Source organism: Leiobunum rupestre, chromosome 11 (assembly GCF_980474605.1).
Source record: "Leiobunum rupestre chromosome 11, qqLeiRupe1.1.hap1, whole genome shotgun sequence".
Classification (NCBI taxonomy): Eukaryota; Metazoa; Arthropoda; class Arachnida; order Opiliones; family Sclerosomatidae; genus Leiobunum; species Leiobunum rupestre.
In genome coordinates this window covers 13,640,988-13,668,823 of record NC_143394.1, presented here as the reverse complement: position 1 = coordinate 13,668,823, position 27,836 = coordinate 13,640,988, and the positions used below count along the sequence as shown (strand labels likewise).

Here is a 27,836-nt window from a genome sequence, read left to right as displayed (position 1 = left end):
GTTTATAACTATTAACACAGGATACTCCACCTTCAACTTATATTAGAATCTATTACGTTTTATTTTTCTGAACATACTTTGTATTTACTTTGTAATATCTTACATCACGGTAAAGTTTTGTTTATTTTCATTTGCTTGTTCGCGAATACAGTTTTAGCATTTTTTTTTAAATTTTTTTTCGTTTTGCGAAGTATCCAATTTTCTTGCAGCAAACAAAAACCAAGTTTAAACTTTGAAATATTTTTCTTTTCGCACCATATTTTTGTGTTAATTTTTTTTTCTAATGAAGCTAAATAATTTGTTCGAATAACTTAACAAAAAAGATAAATTGTTTTTTCGCGTTTTTTTTATACACATACATAAATTTTTGGCCACGAGCTTTTTCGTTTTTTTAAGAGTTCGAAAAAAGTAAAGTGTTTATGTGGGAGGAATTTCTTTATTATTTGGCAATTGTTTTTTTTGTTTTGTATATCTTGGAATGTTTTATTTTTCTTGGGTAAGTATTGCTTTTTTCCCGCCGTTGTCTCGACTACATTCTATATTATTTACAGTTTTTTTTATATAATAATGTTTTTTTCTTCACTTTTTTTACACAATTAATGATATCGCCACTATTACGATGATATACCCGATAGATATGGAAATAACGTTTGAGGCTAGAATAAAAAAATAAATAAATTAGTGCATTTTTGAGTTTAGAGAAGAATAAAATCACACAATAATTTTCATATCGAAGAAATATAGATAGCTAAGGTGACCTATATTAATATTGTATTTATTAAACTATAGCAACAATCTAAGTACAATATTAACAGAACTTGGAAATATCGTTATTTCACTGTATTCTATGGTTTGATTTTAAAATTTAAACGTTTAAAATATCTACATATCAACAAAAATACATATTTTAAATATGGCTAAAATTATGTCGAAGCCTTTAGAATGATTGTGGAGACTTGTGAGGAATTTTCATAATAACCAGCTAATGGCGGACATGGTGAGGGGAATTGGTGGCGATGACACGAAACAGTCTATACATTTCCAAGGCTAGCTCGAAGCAGACTTCATTAGGCCAGAATTACAAAGCTTAATACTTACTGTCTACCCTTATTAATGTCAAATGTGAAAATGAGATTTTTTTAGGGTATTTAAGAAATTTAATGTAGCTTCCAGGAGCGATTTGGAAACTATTACTTTCGCGTGATGTATTTCCGGTTGATAATTATGCTATAGATGAGAAATACGGCAGATCATTTCCGGAAATAGGTAAACGTTATATTGAAAATTAAATTTCAAATGTAAACGATCTTACTGTAGAGAAATTGGCAAATTTTAATGGAGTTGGCAAAAATTAAATTTCAAATGTAAACGATCTAACTGTAGAGAAATTGGCCAATTTTAGTGGAGTTGGCAAAAATTAAATTTCAAATGTAAACAATCTAACTTTAGCAGAATTGGCAAATTTAAATGGAGTTGGCAAAAATTAAATTTCAAATGTAAACGATCTAACTGTAGAGAAATTGGCCAATTTTAGTGGAGTTGGCAAAAATTAAATTTCAAATGTAAACGATCTAACTTTTGCAGAATTGGCAAATTTTAATGGAGTTGGCAAAAATTAAATTTCAGATGTAAACGATCTAACTGTAGAGAAATTACCAAATTTAAGTGGAGTTGGCAAAAATTAAATTTCAAATGTAAATGATCTTACTGTAGAGAAATTGGCAAATTTTAATGGAGTTGGCAAAAATTAAATTTCATTTGTAAACGATCTAACTGTAGAGAGATTGGCCAATTTTAATGGAGTTGGCAAAAATTAAATTTCAAATGTAAACGACCTTATTGTAGTAGGTCGGAATCGTTCCGCCAGCACCCATTCCTTGACTCGAGTTGGCGAAAATGTAATTACCCCCTAAAAAAGGTCCTAGAACACCCTGGCTAGGGGCTGTTCACAAATTACGTAACGCAGAAAAACAACTTTTTTGACTCCCCCCCTCCCCCTCGTAACAAATGGAAAGACCCCTCTTCTTAAATTACGTCACAAATATCGACCCCCCCCCTTATATTATTATAGTACGTAACAACTAATATGCTGGTAATAAAGTACAATAAGACCAGGTACTACATTTTGTTGTTTGTAATTTACATTTGAAATTACAACTGTATTTTTATGTAAACCAATGAAAATTTAATAATTGCGACTGTTTCTGAAAGTGATGAAAATTTTATTCTACGATATTAAAAATAAGATGTGTTACGTAACATTTTAGTGAACCTTCCCTCCCCCCCCCCCCCAGGTAACAATTCGTAACGCTTGCCAAAACCCCCTCCCCCTACCACGTTACGTAATTTGTGAACAGCCCCCTAGATGGTACGCGTTTTTAATTTTAAAGTCATCTAGAAACATATTAGTTGCTATCCAACTGAAATGACTTCATTCATTCAATTACCTCGTCCTGGTATAAAGAAAGCAAAACATTAGTGGGTCCTAGAACCGCGAATCGGGTTAAGCGTTTTTCGAAAGCTTAGCCAGGTTTTCGTGATCGGAGTGACGAAGGGATCCAGGCAGGGAATGAGTTGTTTAAGCCGCGCGACCCTAAATGTCGTTCGCTCATCATTCTTTTTTCGCGTCCTCTCTCTCCCTGTCGGGGTCATCGAGCGCCGTGTGCCTCCGGCTGCCGATGCTAGTATCTCTCAATTGCGTACGACCAGAGTACACTAACAAATTGTTAAGTGGCTTGTTGGTGGAGAGCTTCCAGGACCTTACCAGAATCGCTTTCGGTGGAGCGTTGAACCGGGTTCACGGTGTCTCCGTGAATATGGATTTGTACGTTCGTTTGTCTTCGGCCTTTGTCTACAAGAAAGCCGGAGAACAAGTTATTAGTGATCAGTGCGATATAAAAACGTTTCGAGAAAGATGAATGACATATCTTAACATCTCGTGCATTTTTATGATAGAAAATAGTACTAGGTTATATTAAGAAAAATAAAAAGACGCTCGGTAACGTAATTAACAGAGAGTTATTTGCTTGCTCTATATTTTTTATCAATTGTAACGTTTTCTATGGAAAAATTTATAATAATATAATACCCAAGGCACCACCTTAGGCCTAAGTCATCAAGCGACTTTTGATGCCATTAATTCAGGTGGCCGGTAACTGGAACGATTTCATTACCAGACGCGGAATTACTGATTAGTCAGTAAATTGTTAAGAGAAACCCGAGGAACTCGATAAAATAAAGTCCTTTAACCCAGGGCCGTCTTAAGACCTTTTGGGGCCAGGGGCTAAATTATTTCTTAAGACCTTTGCGATCCTCAACGGTCAGCCTTTGTATGTCCGTTGTCTAAATTCAACTACACAAAAATCAAACCAAAGCTTTTAATTTCAAAAGTATAACATAGTCCTACTGAAAATAAGATTTTTACTGACAGTGACTCGCTGTTAGGTTTTAGAAATTGTTGGTACCGTATGATGCGCGATGTGGCGATGAGTCAAATTACTTTAGACGTTACTAAAAGATACCTAATGTTAAATGAGTATAAATAATATTTAATTAACTAATCCCTTATCCCTAGAGTAGAGGCGGTATGGATGGCCTTTCCAGGGCCCCCACACTGGCTGGAGGCCCTGGGCTGTAGCCCACTTAGCCCATGCCTTAAGACGGCCCTGCTTTAACCAAAAAGGAGAATCACAATGGAGTTTGATTGAACCCAGCTACTCTGGCGGTGTTGTTCTATTTGATCGAAAAATATGTGATCGACAGTCGATCATTATACGTTGCAATTGATCGAAATCCCATTTGTCATTTGTTTCATAAGATCGAACCTTCAAATGATCGAAATCCCATTTGTCATTTGTTTCATAAGATCGAACCTTCAAATGATCGAAATCCCATTTGATCGAATCCCATTTGTCATTTGTTTCATAAGATCGAACCTTCAAATGAACGAAATCCCATTTGATCGAATCCCATTTGTCATTTGTTTCATAAGATCGAACCTTCAAATGATCGAATACTATTTGATCGAATTCAAAAGTATTTATAGTACCAGTTGGTATGTTTTTATTTTACCGAATGTCAATATGAAGTGCAGAAGGAATAATGATGGAATAATTCATTGCTTTAACTGTATTAAGCCACAAAGATGAAGATATTTTTACTTTATACACTATATGATGGAATTTTTTATGACATCGACGATAACGGCCCGTTGTTTTTGATAAATATAAATAGGTTAGGTTAGGTTAGATTAGGTTAGGTAAGGTAAGGTTAGGTTGATGTACGCGCGCCGTAGGCGCGTAAGCACCGTTGCCTTTTCGATTTACTCCCAAAAACTAGTAGTTTTACCCTACAGTAGCTTTCGATCAAATTTCGTTCGATCAAATGCAATTCGATCAAATGGGACCCGTTTGATAATTTGGGAATCGATCAAATAGACTCAAACCACTCTGGCTGCGAGGCGTGAATGCTAAAAAATTCTGTCTTTTGGGCATTTATTTCATAAACTAGCCATGTATATGGTTCGTGTCCACATCTTGAATTCTACTTAATCTCATTTAAAAATCCACGTAAACTACTTTCTCTTGGAAAGATACCGTTATTTAATTTAATTTAGTTTATCACTCGAAGATCTATTTGGTCCGAGTTTCGCGTCTTTTTTGTTTGCTCGAAGACCTATCGGTACGAACTATTTGTAAGTATTTAAATTTCTTCAAATTTGTTTAGGGTTTAGCTTTTTTATCCCTTTTCTTAATGGACTAATCTACTTTTTCGCTACTTTTATCATCCTCAAGATACCTAAATAACTAAACTTAACCAAACCCCCTTACGTTACCCAACCTACCTCAACCCACTTTACCTAACCTAACCACTAAAATCTAACCTAACCTCCCAACTTCATTTTAACGCAGTTGACTCTTATTTTATAGCTACCATAAAAATACGAACGCTGTTCTCGATTTCGATACAAACCATACCAAAACCAATGACCATTATCTCAAAGCAGATAGGCAAATATGACATTTATAACATCTTTAAATCTTTCATCGTACGGTTCTAATATTTAAATATGTAAATCTGAAATCATACAACTAAGATCATGATTTGGTCCTTTTCCAGACAATTAAACTCTAAATCTTTCCAAATAAGTTTTAATAGCTCCTTGATCTCCTAGTCTGGTTTCTAGAGAGCTTGGCGTCTCCAAATAACGGGGATTATGTCAGTAGCCCCAAGACGAGTCGTCGTTTTCCAAAACTATTTCGAGGGTATATAGGGACGGTTTTTGACGAGATCCTTTAACGTTTCACTTCTGAGGGGAGGCAAAACAAGGCCGCTGGTGTCTGGAGGAGTCGCTTCTGTCGGAGGGATGTTTTCGAAGATGCTTCTCGCGAGTCCAAACGAGTTCGCCAAGCGACGAACCGTTAACTGGCGCCAGATTACGGACCACCCCTCGGACTTTTCCTCTTTTCTCGCGGAGGTCGCGCGCCTTCTGAACTTCCCCGCTCGCGAGATCGAGGCCTTAAGACTTTAAGGTTCCAAGGCCCGGTATTTCCAGACGCGAGCCGCGAGTTTTAAATGAAAATCTATCGAGGTGATTAGGCAGCTGATGTAGCGTATCAAATGTGTTTTTGGCCTACGCGGCGAATTTCGCACCCGCGAACCTCTATTTCGCGGATTCTCCGCCAACTTTAGCCGAGCGAAAGCGTTTAAAATTTCGAATCACGCCTCCGACCTAAGTATGAAAATGTTCCTCGACACCGAATACGGCGCACCGTGTTTGTAAATTCCTTTTGCGGAAAGAGCTCCATTTACCCAAATCTCGGTTTAATTACAACGTGAAAGAGCTTCCGCGGAATCTGGACGTTTTAACGTCTTTCCCCCCGCTATATACTGTTTGACTTCGAAGCTCGAATGTTTTGGAATTTCCTGAGCGAGTTCGCTCGAATTTCAATCTCTTACTTTTATCAGTCTTCTTATTGAATGGGGCGGTTGGATGCCCCTTTGTTTATCGAAAGCGGTGCTTTGAATCGGTGGTTTGCTAATGTCCGATCTAAACGCGCTAGCTTCTGGGATGATCCAATCTAAGCAACGTTCTATGATCTACTTAATGAAAGCTTTGTAACGACCCTTCAGTATTTATTGTATTGTCATCGGTAACATTAACACGGTGGCGAGAGTTGGCGAGAGTTGGCGAAATGTTGGAATAATTAAAGAATATAATTGGTTATAGCCAAGGGGCCAAACTCTTAATAAGTCTGGTGTACATTAAGAAAGATATCAGTTACTTTTTTTCTTAAAATCAAAAATCTAAAAAATTTCCGAAATTATTACTAAATCTGACGAAACTATTGAAATTAAAAAAAATAATCGAAAATAATATTGGAATTTAAAAAATAATCGAAAATAATATTGGACTTTAAAAAATAATCGAAAATAATATTTGAATTTAAAAAATAATCGAAATTAATATTGGAATTTAAAATTAATCGAAATTAATATTGGAATTTAAAAAATAATCGAAATAAATATTGCAAATTAAAAAAAAAATCGAAAATAATATTAAAAATTAAAATTTTTTCGAAAATAATTTTTTAGATTGAAAAATAATCGAAAATAATCTTTTAAATTAAAAAATAATCGAAAATAATCTTTTAAATTAAAAATAATTGAAAATATCCTAGGAAAATAAAAAATAACCAAAAAAAATCTTGGATATTAAAAAAGAATCAAATATAATCTTTCAATTTAAAAGAATCAAAAATAATCTTTCAAATTAAAAAAAATCGAAAATAATCTTTCAAATTAAAAAAATCGAAAATAATCTTGGAAATTAAAAAAATAATTCATAATAATCTTGGAAATTAAAAAAATAATTCATAATAATCGGAAAAATGTTTAATGAAAAATTTTAAAATCCGTGATATTTTCAAAATCATAAAATCATTGTAAATCGAAAAAATCTTAAGAAATCTTAAAATTAAAAAATTGTTAAATTTAATTTGCTTTTCACAAGATTATATGGTAACGGTTCAGTAAACTCAATTTGATGTGATGAATCTTAGCAGATCAGTTCAGATCGTTTAATCAGATGGCTGGGGAGATCAAAATAGAAGATGGACCTGGTCTGACTGACTACCTGAATAACCTGAACCGCTAGCTGTTGCACGCACTATTGACAAGTTATTGACAGCAATTAGCAGACGTTTTAGTTTATTTAATTCTTTTGACTTCATCTACTTCAGAGACACTGAGCCAAATATTTTCATTTGGTTATCAGATTAGCTTGGGTAGCGAATGAATCGAACCAAATCTACCCTTATAACAGAACCAGTCAGTTGAGATCGACGTTCATTTTATAAAAGATATTATATTCCTTAAAGGAGAACTGTCACCACCCTAAAATTGGTTAAAAACCATTTAAATGAACAGAGGACGTCCGAAAATGGTTATACAAAACATTTCATGTTAATATTGCCAGTATTTGATTTATTATAAGCAACCAAATTTCGTGTTTTATCCCCCTCCCCCCGACTCGAGAATCTCAGAACCGCTTGGTTGAACCTACCTGCAGCGCCATCTCGTGAACGAAATATTTTTCCCCCGGTTTTATCGTTTTTCGGTCCGAACTGTGGTCTCCTACCATATTATCCTAGGCTTTTTAACCTAGTTATATTGGTAGATTGAAGTTAATCGTGTTTTTAATATGCCTTACACGCCGCCCTTTGTCAAATTTTTGCCGCTTCATTCTTTTGGCGCTGCACGTAGGTTCAACCGCGATTTCTGAAATTTTTGGAGCCGTTTGATGTAGGTTGCGGGAAAAGTAGCGTAACTTTTTAAATACTTTTCCAATAACTATAAAATTTCAGGGACATAATTATTAATATATTTTATATCTGTCTGTAAAAAAACCTCGTAAATTTTGGTTTTGGTGACTGTTCTCCCCTAAGGTTGGTTTTCGTTTGTCAAACGATGAGCAAAAACAAAATTGTATTAGGACTGGTTTTCACTATAGCATAAACAGCCGAAAAGTATTGTTTTAGACCAAACGTGTATTTTTCGGTCGTAACGCGTTTGCCCTAGTGAAAACCAGCCATTATGCTTACTTTCCATTATCATAATTTCGTCTACTTTCAGTTTCTAACCTTTGAAAAATAAACAAAATTTTGCCCAGATTTGAGTTACTTGTTCAAATAGTTTTAACAAATTGAAAAATCCGTTTCACTAAATTTTTAAAGTCTGCAAATTTATTTCAGACTTAATTGTATACTTATCAAACCGAAATAAGGGACAAAATTGACTTGCGGGGTTTTTGAGTAAATACGAATTAAAGATGGCTGATTTTGTGATAATTTAAGCTATTTTTTATACATTTTTGATAAATATTAAGAATTATATTATTTAAACATTTCGGAACTCAAAACGGTAGAAAGTAATACAAGACTAGCTTTGCCGCTGGGGACGTATTTTAAACGTTTAATATTTAAAAACTAAATAATTCTGGAGAATCTAAATATTTATAAATATTTGATCAATCTGGAATTTAATAAACTGTGGAACGGCGTACCTAAGAAATTAATATTAGTATTGTCCAACCACGTGTTTCGTGTATCCTACCGTACCAAATTCAGTGGACAACCGAATGTGTATATTCCACAAATGTACATCACATATCTTTATCCCTTGAAACCATAACATTATTTTTAAATTTTTATCAAGGGGTCGGACACTGGCCATTGTTTCCGTATTAGATCTTTTATCTTTTTTTAGAGGATTTTTTTACATGTAAGCAGGGGTGTCCAAATTTCCAAATCATTAGAACAAACTTGGTGCAGTACCTAAAACGAGTCCTTGTGTCTCTTCCAGCAAAGAATTGGTACCTGAGACTCCGAAATCTAATTTTGAGCTATTTCTCCAGCTGCCAACATCTGAAAAATAAACAAACAAAAAACAGTTTCTCATTGTTGCGTACAAAATTGGATTTAAAAATGTAATTATTAATCTACTCTAATCAAAATCTAATATTTGTAATCGAATATAATACTTCGTGAAGACAGACGTATTGGAACAGTTCTACGGGGTTTTTTACATACCATGCATGTGCTGTGTGCTATATCACTTTTAATATAAATACATTTTGAGTTTGAGTTTAGGATTTTTATTAATTACACCATCATAGTTAAACTGGGAAAGAAAATGGTGGCCTGGTAAAATAATCTAGGCAAGATATAGTTTCAAAAAATTTAAATGATAATAATCAGCCAGGCTAATACCAAAGGCACCACCTTAGGCCTAATTCATCAAGCGAATTTAATGCCTTTAAACCGGTGGCCGGGTTTAAAAGTGTATTAAAATATTTAGAATTTTAACTCTTTTTATTTTTAGAAATTTTATTAGAACCTGCTAATATTACGAAAAGATATTTAAATATTATTGAAATTTTGTGCAAAAGGGAAATATTTATGGAATAAATTGTTCTAAGTTTAGAAAATGTCTTTTTTAGAATGTCCTCTATAGCGGTAATTTTATTTTCTTATAATTATCTATTTTTTAAATTTATATTTTAGTTTTCTTTTGGGAAAACAAATCACATTAAAAAATAGTCATATATAAGTTCATTAGAATTTATAAGTTTTTCTATTCCCTATTTTCCGCGTGTTAGACGTACGGTTCTGGTGATAGTTTTTGAAAGACGTATATTTTGCCTGGATTGTATTTTTGGTACCAGACGGGGGGGATTTATGGTGCTGGAGGTAACTGGTAAAACGGAATTTCCAAAATCAGCGACCAAACGGATAGAGACAGACAAACATGGTTTTTTGAAACAGTGTTACCCACCACCAATCTTCAAGACGAAAGGATCGTAAGCTAACGTTGGTTTCGGATTTATGGTTGGAGGAGAAAGTTCTGAAATTACATGAAAGAAATGAAAAATAAGAGGGGGCTGCTTCCCCTCGTCGCGTCGCGTTGAGATGACGAGTGACGGCTATCGCGCCTTAAGCCCGAAATTGACGTCGAAATCGATACCGTCATATCCTTCCTGCTCCCCCCCCCCCGAAGTGCAAAGATCACCAATGTAGTTGTCAAAACCGATAAAGCTCAACTTTAGCGAAACGACGCGAATCGGGAGCCCCTCCTAATTGCAATTCGATTCTCGCCTTGTCCAACTATAGATTGGCCACGGTATATCTTAAAGAGGGGAGATGTTGGCGAAGAGATCGGACGAAGCGAGCGTGTCCCGCTAGAAACGCGATCTTTAATGGGCCCAACTAGGAAGTTCGCTTTAAAGGCGAAATGCCTGTACGCTATCTTCCTTGTTGCATTGTTATCCGCGGCGTTCTCTCTTTCGACGTTCGGTATTGTAGTTGTTAATCATGGCTCGGTGGTTTCCTCGTTACAAATCATCGTAACCGTAGTGGCGATAAGGAGTGCGAGCCAGTTCCTGCCGGAGCGTGGTCGTCCTCTTTGGCCGTCGTGTCCTTTTCTCTTATCCGCCTCGCTCTCGCTTCAACTACGACAACGTGCTCCTTTCATTCAAGACTCGACGACAATTCCTTTCGAAAATTTTCTCTTTTATATAACCTAGTCGGTCATTAATTCGACTTACCTAGTTGCCCGTTCGAGCGGCAGATATTTAATCCGGGTTTATTTCGCGGGGACTTCGAACTCTATCGATAGGGACTTTACGACTAAAGGAGGAGACGGGTAAAGAAAAGCGACCGTGGCGCGCCCGTCCTGAACCGCCCCGTTCCGCCCCGTCTTGCCCCGGCGTGCTTAGACTGGGATCTCTTTTGTAACCCAGATTTGTTCCATGACGCGCGATACGAATGAATCCCTTGTTTAAACGAACACGAGCGTGTCCATCAATTTAGGTACTTTTGTTGTTACGAAATGACCCTTGCTCGACAATCTTCTCTCTCTCTCTATCTCTCTCTCTCTCTCTCTCTCGATTCTCTGAGCGTTGTATAAGTATTTTATACTGTTGAGCGGTACTGATCTAAGGTTTTAAAATTAATGGCTTTACTTTTCTTGTTGCTGCACTAAGAAAGATTTGGAGATCGACAAATATAACCTCCCGCTAAGCCTTCTTCGAAGACTAAATTGGATAAAAGTGGAGGCAATTAGATCGACTTTAAGTGCATTTCGCATTTCGATAAAATATCTTCGTCTATAGTTTAATATAACTTATTTTTTCTAACTTTTTTAAAGATAATAGAAACTAAACTAATTTTTATGGCAAAAAAACTGTTTTTTTAACGTAACTAGCTTTTGATAAACCTTATGGCAATAATGCGAAATTCGTTGACTGACCGTAAATATGAAAGTTCACACTCCCTTTAAAGAAACCTTTTTTCTACGAGTACAATTACGATTTCGGAAATAAAAGGTATTCCTTTATTATCTGAAATAATATATTATCTAGTTTTATTTTTCCCTTTAAAAGAATACACAACCATGGTAAGTGAAATTTGGGTTATTTTATAGTCATTCTTTTCATTTAACCTTTGAAGTATACCTGAAATCACTGTTGACCCCTAGAAAAAGAGAGGTATAAATTAGGTTTTTTGCCGAACGTATTACCAGATTAGTGTGGTGACGATAAATACGTGTGTATTCAATAATCAACTTAAATTTTCGATTAAGTAATTTATCATTATTTGGCCAAAGTTAACGTTATTTTACCGTTTAAAGTGTTGATATTTTTAAGAGCATTGTCTGTTCCTTCAAATAGATTTCTTAAGCTCCATAACCAAAACTAACCACTGGCGGAGAGTAATCAGTCCTAACTTAATAAGATTTATATGGTCAATGGTGAAATTGACTATCATTAGAAAATTAGTATATTATGATACTTATGCTGCCATTAATGTGGAAAAAAAATTAAAAGACTGTAATAAATATATTATCTGCCACTAATATACGCTTCGAGTTTACGAAATATAGCGCCATCTGCCGTAATATCCATCAACTAAATAGCAGGCGACTTTTTAATTTTAATTATTTTCTGTTGCCAATAATACGTCTCCACAGGCTAACGATTGGACAGAAAACTATTAATTTATATATAAAATAACTGTGTCTTTGTAAGATTAAATGCAAAGTCCGTAAGTTGAGAGATTTATGTTTATCTGCGCTTGATCTTATTAAATAAGAAAACCTATAACGCCATCTACCGAACATATAATGAAACTAGGTGGAGCATTTATTTCAAGTATATAATGTTATTCGAATTTTTAAGCTGAGCAATGTCTCATGGCTAGGAAGAAATTGCAGTAGATTCCACCTCAAAATGCCAATAAAAAGAGGGTTTACATTTTTCATACCCACCCGTGTGTCGGTGGATTTTTGGGGTAAACCCTTTATTTTGCCTGCAGGGTCCCACCTCTATCACAGAGATAAAATAAAGTAACTCTCAGACTATGTTAATTTACTTTTGCTAGATTAGTGGTTCAAATCCGATGTACCAATTAATTCGGCACCATACGCATCTCACACCTTTCCGCTAAAATCGAGGGGTAAGTCATTCTCGGATGACCAGTACACCGAGTTCGCGTACTTAGTATTGTTAAAGGTACGGATTTTAAAGAGTTCACGAACTCTTATTAGCCCAGTCAGAGGTACGACAGTGTACACCGAGTTCGCGGAGTGAACAACCTCTCGGCTAAAATAGGGATTATATCCCATTGTTGTGGGTTGCGAATGTATGATAATTGTTCACAGGAAGGTGAATGGAATTTTTTGTATTTTTTAATATCGTCTGCTATACTGTTTCCTGCATAAAATGTAAATATTAGTAAGCAGATGACGGGTCAAAGGTTTCCGAAGTTAGAGACGTTACGTATTAGTATAATTTCACCTAATTGAATTTAAAATAGTTGGATATCTCGAACAAATTGTACTCCTAAATGTGTTCCAAAGTTTGATGTTCACTCTGGTTATTTCACTGCCAATAAGTTGAAAACTAGATGGCGTTTAAAAGCTGTACAGTCTAAACGCCCCTTATCTTTTTAAAGGGAGTTTTCTCTGAGCTTAGTGCAAACATGCGAAAGACCTATCACTCCTCGTTATACCTGTGGCTCTGACTGTACGTAATTTGCATGACCAAAAGCTGTACTTAGCAACACAATGAGCTTACTTTGGGGGGTAATCCTATCGTAATATAGCCCAAGTGCAAATTTGCCTGTTTGAAATTGGGGTATCAAAATAAAACATTTCCCTCCCCTCCAAATTATCACCAGCTATTTTCAACAAACATTAATACGCATGCACGCTTAATTAAACTCAACCTAATTTAATGTTTATTGTTATATGCCAGTAAAATTTGAATTTAATTATAGGAATAAACGCCAGTGATTAATAATGGCGGAAAATAAATAATGAATAGTTGGGAAATGATATTCAAAGGGCATTGAAATTTATTGTAGGCTCCAATGCTTCACAATTCGGGTTTTAAAAGTCCACTCTCCGAGCCAATTGAAGTTGAGTTTCTAGGTTGACGATGTCATAAAAGGGCCCGCCACTCTCGCGGGACTACACCCTTCACAGAAACCTTAAATCGCTCCCCCAACATTCGAGTCTGAATGGCCCAAGTATTGTCCGCAAAATCGAAAATTCTCTTCTATCCCTTGTTCGGAATCTCAATTTTATTCGCCTATATAGGGTTTGCCGGAGCGAAATAAGTTTTGGGGAAAAGCTTCGTTTATATTTTAAATATAAACAAGATGGGCCAGACAAAATAAAACTTTGTAATCGACGATCTCTTTTATGAGGAAAATACCTGGTTAAACTAATATTACATTTGGCGCCATCTATTTGGACCCTCTAAACATAATTAAAAATAAAATTAACTATACCTATAGATGGGATGGCTTATTTAAATAACAATTAAGCTTTAACTAAAGATTAAATTAAGAGATCCAAAATCGATTATTTCATTTCAAAACAAAATATTAATATTAATAATAATAATTAGCTAGGCTAATACCCAAGGCACCACCTGAGGCCTAAGTCATCAAGCGACTTTTGAAGCCATTAATTCAGGTAAATGTATTTAAAACTAATGTAAGTTTATTTAAAATTAATGTAAATTTATTGAAAATTAATGTAAATTTATTGAAAATTAATGTAAATTTATGGAAAATAAATGTTAATTTATTGAAAATTAATGTTAATTTATTGAAAATTAATGTTAATTTATTGAAAATTAATGTTAATTTATTGAAAATTAATGTAAATTTATTGAAAATTAATGTAAATTTATTGAAAATTAATGTAACTTTTATTAATTTATATTAAAATATTAAGTCAAAAGCTATATTAAAACTTTATTTAAAAATATATAATTGGAATAAATCAAGAACCATGTTAGTCCTGCCAGCGTACCCTTATCAGCATATAAATTTGTAAGAACAAGTTTAGATTTCAAAGTAAAAAGGTCGGTTTCTCTGTATCTTTATCTCTGAAAATTTTGAGTTTTTATGTAAATTATAAAGGTTTGTGAAAAAAATACGCGGAAGATAAAGTTCTATAAATGTATCGTCGGCTGAGTAAAAAAATATCGATAGCCTGGGCAATAAATCTTCTGATCTTTTCCTTTTTCTGGATACACTTCGCTGTGTTGGTGGGCCGAGGAAATCTCTTTATTTTGCAATTCATCATGGCTTTGTTTACCGGGAGCTCCTTGATCTCGGGTATACGGGGTGGCACCTTTCGGACCCCCTCGTTCACGAATAAATAAAACGATTTCTCGAAGGTATAAAGTGAGATGAAACGGTTATGACGCCTATTCTGTCGTAAATTATTAGTCTAGTGCGGACTCGGAAATATTATACGCTGCTCGATATTGCCCATTTCAATGATAATTAGATTTTTATATTGAATTAAGGATGGGTTAAAATAAACCCTATAGTGACCCCTTGACCTCTAGCCATAATCTGCCGCGAACTTTAAAGGGATATTCAGATTATAGAACTTTCAAAGTAAAATAGGTGTTTCCATAAAATAAAACCATAAAAAATTAAAGTATTTAAAGAGGAATGGTCAAGTTTTAACCAGTTAGATAGCCCTATAGCCCATTAAAAACTAAAATTTATGGCAAAAACCGCATATTGAGTGGTTAATTTTTAATAAAATAAAGAAATTTAGGGAAATCAAAAAGCGCGCGTCCGCCGCGACACCTGTTGAGAAATCGGTGAGATAGAAAAACAACGTAAAAGCGTGCGCTGCTGAAGACGCAAAATATTTGTTTTGCACGCGCGGCTCGTTCCAGTTAAAAGAGACCTAAGCCTAAATTGCGCGATTTTAAAAGTTAGGATAGTTCGCAAATCGCTCATACGGGGTTAGGAGTGCGGGCGGCAGCCCCTAAGATGGCGGCGAAAATTCAAACCGAAACACCTGGCGTTATTTTTCGTTTCAACTTTTTGGGCCAAAAGCTATTTTTTCAAGACAAAAAAGGTACGTCTTAGTATATTGAACGTCTCGTTAATCTTTTGATACGGAAATAAGGCCATATTTAGAAAAGCTTGGCCGTTCCCCTTTAATGTTTTTCTCCGCGTCAAAATTATTAATGTCGATAATAGCAATGTTAGATAGTAAGCAAATAACGGGTAAAAGGTTTCAAAGCTCCCGCGTTAATTTCATTAGTTGAATTTGAAATAGTTGTATATTTCGAACCAATTGTCAACACCAAAATCGGTCACCTACCCGAAAACATGCGCCTGTTGGTCCCCTAAAACGTCTACCAACGTTTTATGTTCACACTTCTTAATTCATTGCCAATTAGCGGGACTAATTGACTTTTGAAGCTATATAGTATGAACGCACCTTGGACAGCAAATGTTAGCCCACTTTTCGAGGGACCAATTTTTTTCATATATCCAACAAATTTTGATTTCAACTAATGCTATTCTGCTTCTAAGAAAAAATGTATCGTGTATACATGCAGTTTGTAACTTTGAGTTGAAATAGCATAGCATTTGCAAATGGCAAGTACCGTTAGTACCTCGGGTGGACATATTTTTAACTATAGCGAACCATCAAAGTTAAATTTACAACCATTTATCTGCAGAGGTATGAATAGAAAAGTGAACACCACTAGTTGGTACAACGGATGTTTACAACTAGTTGGTACAACGGATGTTTACAACTAGTTGGTACAACGGATGTTTACAACTAGTTGGTACAACTGATGTTTACAACTAGTTGGTACAACTGATGTTTACAACTAGTTGGTACAACTGATGTTTACAACTAGTTGGTACAACTGATGTTTACAACTAGTTGGTACAACTGATGTTTACAACTAGTTGGTACAACTGATGTTTACAACTAGTTGGTACAACTGATGTTTACAACTAGTTGGTACAACTGATGTTTACAACTAGTTGATACAACGGTCGTTCACAACTAGTTGATACAACGGTCGGTTGCAACTAGTTGATACAACGGTCGGTTGCAACTAGTTGATACAACGGTCGGTTGCAACTAGTTGATACAACGGACGTTCAAAACTAGTTGGCTGTAATAAAATTTTAAAGTCTGAGCACCTCTTTAAGGGAATATAACCTGCAAAGCAATTTTTATGGAAGACCCCTTTAATTTTACAAATTTCCTTGCACAGTGGCGCCAAACATTTTCAAAGCCAAAGGCAAGCGCGGCCAGAGCTGCAAACGTTGGTGTTCCTCACCAATTACCTAAGGTTATATTGCCTTTAATGTTTATAATGGAAAAAAATGCTCCAACTATTTTAAATGAAATACAAGCAAAAGAAAATATGAGACTTTACACCCTTACGAAAATTGTATCAAAATTGGGCAGATGCAAATTTTACTTCCAAATTTCAATCCAAAATCATGATTATCTTTAACCCATGAATATTTAACTGGTATACCCTAAGTCACCTCCGGCGACGCCTGGGGCGTAACCAATTTAAAGTGACGTAGTCGAAGTACAACTTGACTGTTATTTATAAGCAGTTAGTTATGATTAGGTTTCCTTGTTGCATTATATATAGATTCAGGTATTTATTTAATAATATTAGAATAGTTATTATTATAATAAAATTATTATTATTTAATACTAATAATATTCCAAACACTGACTCAGGTTTTCTTCTTAATTATCATCGAGGCTTAGCTTTGCAGAGAAAGTTTGTATGTTTAATTTGTTAAAAACCTCACAGGCACTCGATAGAATCGCTTTCAAAGGACTGGAGTTACATTAATTTCTTTTGTATTTTGTTCTAGAAATATTTATAACTTCAAATATTAAAAAAAAGGCTCCACCGCCCGTTCTCTCGGAGTATACCGTGGCTAATGATAGAGTTGAATATTCATGGCTTAAATAGATTCCTGCCAAAATGTACTATATTTGATCCCATAACAATGTATGAAATTCCAATTATAGGTGAATTGATTTATTTGATAGAAACCGAATTGTCTTGATTGCAGTGGGATCCAAATTTGGACAGTGGGCCGATTTATTTTCGTATGGGTTTTGGACTTGGTTAGGCAAGCGTGGCGACCTATTTGAGGGTTTTTAACTATTTTGCTTCATTCTTGCCCTACCGATTTACAGAGATTTCATCCAAATTTGTAGCTCTCTGCTTTTTTTAGGCTTTAATAAGGTAACCAAAATTATTATCTACAATTTCTTTCTATAGCTATATTATGTATCAAATTTTAGTATAATTGTTGCTAGTTTGTCCATTAGAATTTCAGCAATTCTATTGCCTTTTTGTCTTTGAGTCACGTGGTCTGAAGGGCATTTATAGCATGTCCACCACACTCGATGCTAGAAGTTATTGCTATTTTGTAGGTACCCTTTATTATTGCCACCTCAAAAAGTTGCAAAAACCCCTCTTTGAGCAGCTTATTCGAGTAATCGGGTACCCGACTATGCAATTTTTTGGTACTCGATAATCGACGAGTATTTTCCAATTACTTATTCGACGTCGAGTTCAAGTATTCGACTAAAAAAATGACGAGTAATCGATTAGGTTCAAGTACTCGCGCAGCCCTAAAAATGTAGCATTTTAATAAATATTTCAAGCTGTGCAACACTGGTTTATTATAACCAAGCATGAACCTACTTTTACGGGAGGGAGACTAGATTGAGATTATTTTCGACGTTGCTTTCAATCCAACTTATGCTCGAAAAGAAAGCTCGTTCTGTTAAAAATATCAAATCAGAGCGGAATCTCGTCGGTTCTCTAATACTGACGTCTTCGGATCTGAAGCACGCTTACTGGTGCATACTCATTATCCCTAATCATAAAGAAATACATTCTAACACAGGATAAGACCGTGTTAAATAAATGTAGTGCATATGCATTTTATAACGCTACTTAGTCATTAAATTCAAGGCGAGTGTCTACGAATCCAGTTAGTCTGACTTATTTGCCTCGGGGATGTGATCTGTTGCATGTGGACTTCATAATGTTCAAAGCGCTAGAACAGAATCTAGTCTCGGCTTTAGAATTAATTTTCACCTTTTACACCCCAAACTAAAAGCGTTGCTTTGGAAGAACATTTCTAAAAGGTAAAGGAAATTTTACCTTTTCTATTTAAATTCCTCTAACTTTCGCAAATTATACCAATTATAGTTATATAAAGCAATAATTTAAATAATGCATCTATTTTGGCCTTTCACTATAGAGTCGTTAAAATGTTAATATTTCCAATTCTTATTACATTTAGTTGTCGTACATTATTTAGATTATTGAGAACGTATAAGTCGACCCGTTTACAGGAGCAAGTACTTAGTTGCAAACTTACAAAGATAAATATTTTAATAGAATTTGATCAAAGATATTTTACTGCTCGAAGTTTCAATTTATCAGTGTCTCTGCTAGTGTTAATTCAATTCAACGTTTTAGTTTAAAAGCGATTTAAATATGATTATTGTTTCATATTTTGAAATTTATGATTAAAAATTTAATTGAATAGTAAATATTAGCTTTAATTAAAGTTGCACGAAATACATTAATAGTTTAATTGAATTTCTGAAGTTCTAAGTGATTAATTGTAATCATTTTCTCTAAGGAAAAAATCCTTACGGCCGATTTTAGACGACGCTTTACAATTGAGAAAATGCTTCCGTTTGAGATAAAATAAGTGTTGAGTAGAAGATCATACTAACGGACCTCGAACATTCTCAGTACCTAATTATGTTATTGATCGTGTATCGTTTAGCCAATGGCGTAAGTGTTTTAGAATTTAAATGAATTTGTTTAAAAGTGACCTAAGTTTAATTCCCTATAGCGAAAGGTTTATTTCTCTTTGATGTTAGTTATAATACATTCACTATTCCTGGTCCTTTTGAAATATGGTAATAATTAATTCCATATCAACAGGCTTAAGACCGTCTTTACTTAGTTTCTATAATCTCAAATCTGAATATATAACTAACGTCGTAAGTACATAATAATAAAGGTTTGTACCAGCTATAAAGACGGATTAGTATTTAAAGGGGAACAGCCAAGATTTTCCAAATATGGCCTTATTTCTGTATCAAGATATTCAATATACTAACACGTACCTTTTTTTGTCTCGAAAAAATAGCTTTTGGCCCAAAAGGCTGAAACGAAAAATAACGCCGGGTGTTTGGGTTTGAATTTTCGCCACCATCTTAGGGGCTGCCGCCAGCGCCCCTAACCCCGTATGAGCGATTTGCGAACTATCCTAACTTTTAAAATCGCGTAATTTAGGCTTAGGTCTCTTATAACTGGAACGCGCCGCGCGTGCAAAACAAATTTTTCGCGTCTTCAGCGGCGCACGCTTTTACGTGGTTTTTCTGTCTCACCGACCTCTCAGCAGGTGTCGCGGCGGACGCGCGCTTTTCGATTTCCCGAAATGTCTTTATTTTATTAAAAATTAACCACTCAATATTTTTTGATGCGGTTTTCGCCATAAATTTTGGTTTGTAATGGGCTATAGGGCTATCTAACTGGTTAAAGCTTGACCGTTCCCCTTTAAGTAAACGTTTCTAGTTTGCATTTAAAATATACAGAAAGAAGTCTTAAAGTCTTGACGAACCTCCTCATTCTCGGAATTCCGGTTATTTCTAGACAAAAAAAAGGTGTTTTCGAAAGCGTAAATTGCGTTCACATAGAGAGTAGGAAGACCGATATTTGGGAAGGTCTGAAACGGCCCAGTTTACTAAAAGTAATATCCTAGGTGAATAAAAAAACGCCGTCTAATAAACAACTAAGTATATACTAGGTATGTGGACATTTATGTAAAACGAGCGATAAATTTCCGGCGAAAATAATTAGGGAAAAAGTGGTCCACTCTTGAAAGCGCCCTTTCCCATTTTTGAACGGCCGTTATTAAGGACGGCGTTAAAGATAATCGTTTAAAAATCTGCAAAAGCGCCGTTGTGGAACGTCGCGAGTTCGGAGTTACCTAGGACGGGTACTTAATCCTAGTTTACAAGCACCGGCAAGTACTACCAAGTTACCGAGAGCGCCCACCTTAGTGTATTTTTTAAGTGCCTAAATGGACTTATTCTGTTATGTTTAAGGTTCAGGATTGAATTAAAGGAAGCGTTTTTGAAAACGGCCGTTTTGAAAGATGACGTACTTTTGCTAATGAGACCATTCGGGTAACGCGGAGAGAAAGAGAGTTCGCGGATACAACGGCGGAGGTCGCTTTCATTTACCCACGGGACTTTAGATACGAACGGCGTTGCGTAAGAGACGGGAGTGATTATTACCGTATAGGCGAATGTAGCCTTCCTTTTCGCCGAGTAAATTTTTGCCGACGCACTTGTACGAGCCGAAATCCTTCTGCGTCAAGTCGGTGATGCGAAGACGCATAATGATCTTGTACGAATCTTCGGTTTCTGTCAGATGAAACTTTTTGCTGTTGAGGAGCAGAGCGCCGTCGCTTCGGATCCAAGACGTCAGCGGTCTCGGCGACGCCTCCAAAATGCATTCCAGAGTGACGTCCGTGTTCAAGGCAGATCCCACCAGTTGATTTGGGACCCGAATTTTCGGTCTAACTGTGACAGGGAGAAAAGGGAAGAAGTCGGAACATTATATAACTTCTATATACCCTCGAAGTTAAGATGGATAGATCCTAAAACGAAGGAAGACTTTTAACGTTTTGCTAGAGTGGTTTCGTTACGACGTCGTTCGACCACCCTCGAGACGTCAAAAATAAATAAGAAGATCAAGCTAAATTTTTGGTGCTATGGTTCCGAATTCCGGGACATCTAGTTGATTCAAATCGAAAGTGTGGATTTCAACATACTTATCTTCGCTTTTCTAAGACGTTACATTTGTCAATCTTTTACAAATATCGCTTGATTTTTCTCTTTGAACGTTGGCCAAGGCTCTAATTAGGATTTTCCGCGGAAAATTTTCTGTTCGGAAATTTTTTGGGAAAATGACCGAGGCTTTTTTTCCGGAAAAGTTTCCGTATTTTTCCAAAAAAAAAGTTTTCATTCCATGATTAGTCTAATATATTATTTGCAAATTTAAATAAAGGGGCATTTTCAACTCATCTTTTCAAATCTAAAAGTAAATTTAAACCTCTAGCCTAGCTTTAAACTGATTACCAATGTAACACTATTAATGTTTTGTAGTATGTTTACTGTTATTAGACATTTCATATCGATAAAATGTTAAAAACATTAAAAACCCTTAAAAAATTATTTATGTTTCAATTTATCATTTTTTCGGAAACTTTTCTGGAAATTTTTCCGCATTTTATTTTTCCGGAAATTAAACAACACTTATTAAAATCATTAAAAGTCAACGAAATTTATGAAGAAAATACCTCAAGCTAGAGCTATACTTACGATATTAATTCATAAAAAATAGTATCGATAAATTTACCATTGAAACATATTCCTAAATAAAATATGCAAGTACCCACACAATCAAATATCTACGTCAGTCTACAGAAAATCTTTCGCCGTATCATGATCCCCACATGAAAAATCATATCATCCCCAATCCCAAAAAATAATAGGTTTCCACTAATACATATTCAAGGCCTTCAAAATCCTGTCTGACCAAGTAAATACATTTTATCAAAGCTACAGAGGTTATAATGATAATTTAATCATATGGACGAAATTTTTAAGTAAAAAGTAGACATTTATTAAACAGTAATATCAATATTTCATACGATAAAAAATAAAAAATGTATACAGTCATCCCATACATAAAAAAAGTTTCTGAAAAAGGCGGTAATATACTAAGCAATTGTAATGTCAAATCTGTTTTAAAACATTGTAATAAAATAATTAAATCATTAGCCTCTATAAAAGAGAAAAGTCCCAGATCTGAAAGTTATGTTGTATATAAAATTACATGTACATGTAAAGGTATTTATATTGGCCAAACAAAACGAAATTTTAAATTCCGCTTAAATGAGGACAAAAATTATGTAAAAACTTATAAAACCTACTCCTCCTAGCCACTCTATACTGTTTGACGCATGTAAAATAATCTGCAAAAAAGACAATTATATAAAACTTAACCAAAGAGAATCATTGGAAATTTTGGACTATTAAAAAACTAAAATTGTGAAAATTATAAACAAGCTTCTTAATCTCACAACTAGTCGTGTGTAATTATTTTTATTAAAATATTTTAAAATCTCATTATGCAATAGTGGTCTTTTCTTTAATTTTTCAATATTAAATTGCATAGGGTTAGTTAAACCATATTTCAAAAACCCACTGAACATAATAATTTATTAAAATATAATATACATAACTTATTATAAAAACGTATTCCTAAATTAATACGCAAATACCTCAAGCTATTCCGGCTTAATGTAATATTTCATTAAAATATAAAATCCATAAATTTGGTGAAACGTATCATGAAAACGTATTCCTAATCAAGTATGCGAATTAGCTTTACCTACTTAAAATAATAATTCATTTAAATAAAGTTCTTCAACCATAATTAGTAGCTTCCAAAAAAACAGATCAAATAAAATTCAAATAAAAAAGCAACTTTTCAATCTTTCTTTTCATGTTCTTAAACTGAAAGCGAAAGGATTATAAGGCTCCCTTTCCTGAGGCTTCAAAACCATTTTCTCCCAAGAAAGAGGAAGCAGGCAAGCCTATTACTAATCTCCACCTCTCTTAATTGTCTCAAGAACCTTCTCTCGATTGAGTCTCAAAAAGCGCTGACATCTTACTCGGTTTGCCGCGATTGCCGCACGAGCGCCCTCTGTTGCCCGCCACTTTAACCATCTTTTAATTCCTTTAAAAGTAGCTTCGTCGGCTGCAATTGCTGGTTTTAAACGAAAGGGGGAAAGAGAGATCGGTAATTATACCAAGAGCGCTATCTTTGCCACCGTTTGTTTGCTCGCCTCTTCGCCTGTTTGCTGCCAGAGCCGACTTAAGCGCGGACTTATCCTCTTCAACCTTTTCGTGAAGGACCATGGAATTTGCCCTAAGCAATATACGGGGATATTTTTTTGGGATCTTTGGAAAGATTTTGCTCGAGGATCTTAAGTCTAAAGCCTGGTTCACACGGGCAGTGTTTTCCTGGTTTTCTATATTTTCTTGTTTTACCGCCTTTTCCCGTGGTTCTGGCGCGCAGGAACACGACTGTACACACGGACCAAATTTGCCGGATTTTATAACAGCGGGCGCTGTCGGGGAACGAGGAAACGCATAACCTTTTTTTGAGGGGCGTTGGGCTCGTCCAGTCAGCGAGCGTTATGCCGTCACGTGGTAGACGCAATAATTCTTAAGCCTACTTTTAAAGACTTTTAAAATCGCTCCTTATATCACGTGACAGCGAAACGCTCGCTGATTAGTCGAACTCAAAGAGATTCAAAAACCGGGAAAATAAAGTAGAGATATTTCAACATTTTTTTCTCCGTTTTCTCGTTTACCGGCAGCGCTGACGGCGGAAAAATCCGGGCAATGTTGTCCGTGTGTACAGTCGTTTTCCCGTGCGCCAGAACACCGGGAGAAGGTGGTAAAACGAGAAAAGAGAGAAAATCAGGAAAACACTGCCCGTGTGAACCAGCCTTTAGACTATGGTGAAAAAGGAGGGATTTTGAAGGTATTATTCGACGCTTTCGCCTGGTTTTTCTACAGATTTATACAAAATTATTCACGTCGCGCTTGAAAGGTTACACGTAAAATATATTTAACGTATTCTATTTAGAATGAAAGGTTAAAAGCTATCTCGATTTAAAAGTAAACAGCCGTTTAAGTTATTTTATTCGAATTCAATTCCAACGGCTCTTACCACGTTAGTATTGTAGTTTTTCTGATCTTTTCAAAGTTGTAACTCATGAAAATGTATGAACGTTAAATTCACAGATTTTTCTGGCGTCTAAGCCTTGGGATTTTGTCGTTAACAATAAGCCTTTGAGATTTATTTGGAGTATAGATGATTTTAAAAGGTTAGATTGTTCAAATTTACATAACTGATTCGTAAATATAAAACTTTTGTCGAAAATAAATGCTTAACTTTGAACGAAATTACGCAAAATGGACTTCAAAATTATCAATCATTGTATGAAGCCTTAAGCCTTGGCTGTGGTTAAAGAGCTTAAGCGAATTATTCAACTCTGTGAAGTTGTTTTGTATTCCGATTACATTGAAGTTATAACCATTTTAAAGAGTTGTTTTCACTGTAGTAGTTTGAAATAACTATTAAAATAAACCTTTGAAGCAAAAATGTATTAATTTATACTGTCGGGAGAGTAACTACTTTGAGACGAAGTCATGAGAGAGGGAGGAATGAAATATGTCATTGCGTGTGTTCCAAGACGTCTGAAGACGAAAGGGTTTAGGGAACGGATGAGATAAAGGGCTTATTAGATTGACTCTTAAGGGTAGGAGCATATTAGTCGACCGTCAGCTGGATTGGGAAAAACGATAAAAATGAGCTCAACATATCCATTCTTTCTTACAAGGAGAGTACCCGAGGTGTTTATTGCCGATTTTGTTCAAAGTCGGCCGTAATGTACACTGAGAGAAAAAAACCCTAGTTTTAACAGGATAATTTTACATGAACCGTCTGTATATCACTTGCACAGAATAATCCTGTGATAATTACTGTTATCCTTTAATTTAACAGAAGATATGAACATGAAACGTGTGTGTACAACTAGTACAGAATAATACTGTACAAATTACACGTATACTTTTTTTTATACAGGAACATAAGTACATAAATGGCCTGTATTCTATAAAAATGGGTTGGTCTTGCAAAATGTACAGAAGGACATTGTAAAAATGTTCAGGAATATTTGCAGCTGTATTTATTACCCACATCGAGAGTGTAAAATTAACAGTTCATTATGTAAAATTTACTTGAATAACAGATATGTACTTAAACGGCTAGCTTCAGTAAGATTAACATTGAAGTTCTTTAAAAACATTGAGCATATCTGACACTGTAGATATACTGGAATCCATTAATTTCAATTTAAAAACTCAAACGTATAATTCATCGGAGAGCCAGTATTTTTGAAAAACTGGTTATTTCAGCACACAGATTTATTAAACAGTTTTATTTATTGTTTCATTGCTGTGGGGGTGCGCCCCGTACGACCACCCTTCATCTACTTAGTTAATAGCATCTGAACCCCGTCAATTTAATTACGCATAATGCATGGTAATTTCTTTGATAATCCTTCACCCTGCAGACCAAGAAGTTATTTAGAAATGTTTTCGATTCCCACATTGCCCAAAATTATATTTTTGGGTGCACTGCCCAAGGCAGGGATTGACTAAACTCTATTTTGAAATCTTTTAATGATAGAGTCATGATATGTTTTGTGGTTATAGTCATCCATTATCGGCCTCAAATGGTTTTAATTAAATTTTAATTAAAACGTCATACAAATTGTAAGAAATAAATAAGAAAGATTAATAAATATAAAAACCGTGAGATATTTTTTACAACCTAAGCTAGTGTTTCTTTCGGAAAAGAGCGTTTTAATATTTAGTCGTTTGTCGAATTGATTTACAGCAATAATTCGGTAAAATACTACTTACGTGATTATTTACTTTGGTTTATAGAGAGGCTAAAGGCTCTGCCAGTGCCCGATTTCTCTTGAACCAGAGAGGCTCACAATTAGATTAGTACCTATCTGGCAAACCTGAAAACCCAGTTGCCTCGTAAAACATGTAAAATTTTGTACCAAAGTCTTCAGACATTATTGTTATTTTTTAAACAAAATCATTTTTACTAGTGAAATAGCTGTGTATCAGTAATTACGTAAACATGTAAATTAAAATCGTGCTATATTTTGAAATATAGTCTCTTTACGTAGGCTACCTTAGCTATATACTAGAAATCAACCTTACGCGTGAAACTTTAAAAAATACTAACCAAAAAGAACTGAACATAAGGCTAATTTCTAAAAACCCAAGAAGAAATTGTGCAAATGTGCATTATTGGGTCTCTCTGAGAGATTTGACCCGTTTAGCCCCGGATTTCAATGAATTGTCTGTGCGCATAACCTTTTAATTATATATATTATTAGAAAATGTGAGATCGGCCCTGCATATTAGCTGGTTTTTCTCTAGCTACCACGTCAAAAATTCAGTTTCATATTCGTAAATTTGACTAAAAGTGTTAGTGTATTTTCTACAATAATGTTTGTTGATTTAATTATTTGCTACTTATCGAATTTACTGAGATGTAAAAAGTAATTTCTACCGACGGATGTGTAAAACCAACTTGAATATGCCAATTAAATTACGTATAAGGTTCACGTACTCCAGACTGTTATTCATGTTGATTTGACAGACTTTATTACTGTGTTATTTACAGCTATTTCATCATGTTAAATTAACATAAAATTACTTGTAAAATTATAATAGGGAATAAGCTGTTATATTTACAGAAACGTCTTGGCATCCCCTGCTTCCAACACTTTCATGTAATTTGAACAGGGCTTTTTTCTCTCCTTGTAGACCTATATGAAATATGAAATTTCCCAAAAGGAGACGTTGCACTACCCATTCGATTTGCTATGGCAACCGAAAATGTTTTTGATCACTTAAAACAATAAAATCTCCATTTAAAAATGCATGGGATTTTCTCGGTTTCACAGGGTCCTAGCTACGAAAATTTTGAAAATTTTTGAAAATCATGAAATGGGTAATTTGGACCACATTTAGGTAAATTTCATCAAGTTTGGGTAAATTGAAACATTTTTAGGGTAAATTTGTAACAAATTTTGGGTAAAATAAGGAAAAAATTTTATTTTGTTTGTAAGTGGTCAAAAACATTTTCGGTTGCCATGGCAAATCGAATGGGTAGTGCAACGTCTCCTTTTGGGAAATTGCATATCTCATATAGGTCTACATTACGCCCGACCTTGAACTAAATCGGCAATAAACACCTCGGGTACTCTCCTTGTTAGTGTAAATAAACACTTTCTCGGACTTAGCAAGTGTATCAACTCCAACGTCTAAGCGGAATTCATAGATTTTTCTGGCTTCTGAAACTCTAGTTTATTTGATTAGTTGGTTAACAATCTTCCGTTTTTGCGCAGCATACAGATAATATTCTTGATTTTTGGTTCAAAGGTCTATTGCAGACGATCTTCTCATAACTCAGATTTTCAGACTAATATTTATTTCTCTACGGAAGAGCTCACGACGACGAAATCTGTGTTTGGACACTAGTGCATCAGATAAAAGGTGGGGTGACTTTTTGCCATTGTTGTCGTAGCGTCTAATCATTTTACTTTCGAAGGCTTTGACAAACGTAACCTTATAAGGTATTTAAACTAATATCAATACCTTAAATCAAAAATGCGTATAAATAGTTTGCATCCCTACGTCATCAATAACGCAGTTCCAAGTAAAGATATATGTACCAAGAATAAATATGTAAT

The 27,836-nt window shown here is 34.8% G+C and overlaps 1 protein-coding gene across 2 annotated transcripts in view; it reads right to left on the bottom strand.

Annotated features, from left to right (window-relative positions):
* Positions 1-427: 427 nt before the first annotated feature.
* The window catches only part of LOC149921395 (lachesin-like), a 162,396-nt gene continuing 134,987 nt past the window's right edge, over positions 428-27,836 (bottom strand). The window contains exons 6-10 of one of the 2 annotated variants that reach the window (XM_090163215.1): positions 20,710-20,997; positions 9,835-9,903; positions 8,835-8,924; positions 2,765-2,851; positions 428-656 (exon numbers count right to left, since the gene is read on the bottom strand). In XM_090163215.1, the coding sequence (XP_090019341.1) occupies positions 589-656; positions 2,765-2,851; positions 8,835-8,924; positions 9,835-9,903; positions 20,710-20,997 (602 nt within the window). In that variant the 3' untranslated portion in view covers positions 428-588. The remainder of the gene's footprint in view (positions 657-2,764; positions 2,852-8,834; positions 8,925-9,834; positions 9,904-20,709; positions 20,998-27,836) is intronic. The other variant, XM_090163216.1, reaches the window with a different exon arrangement.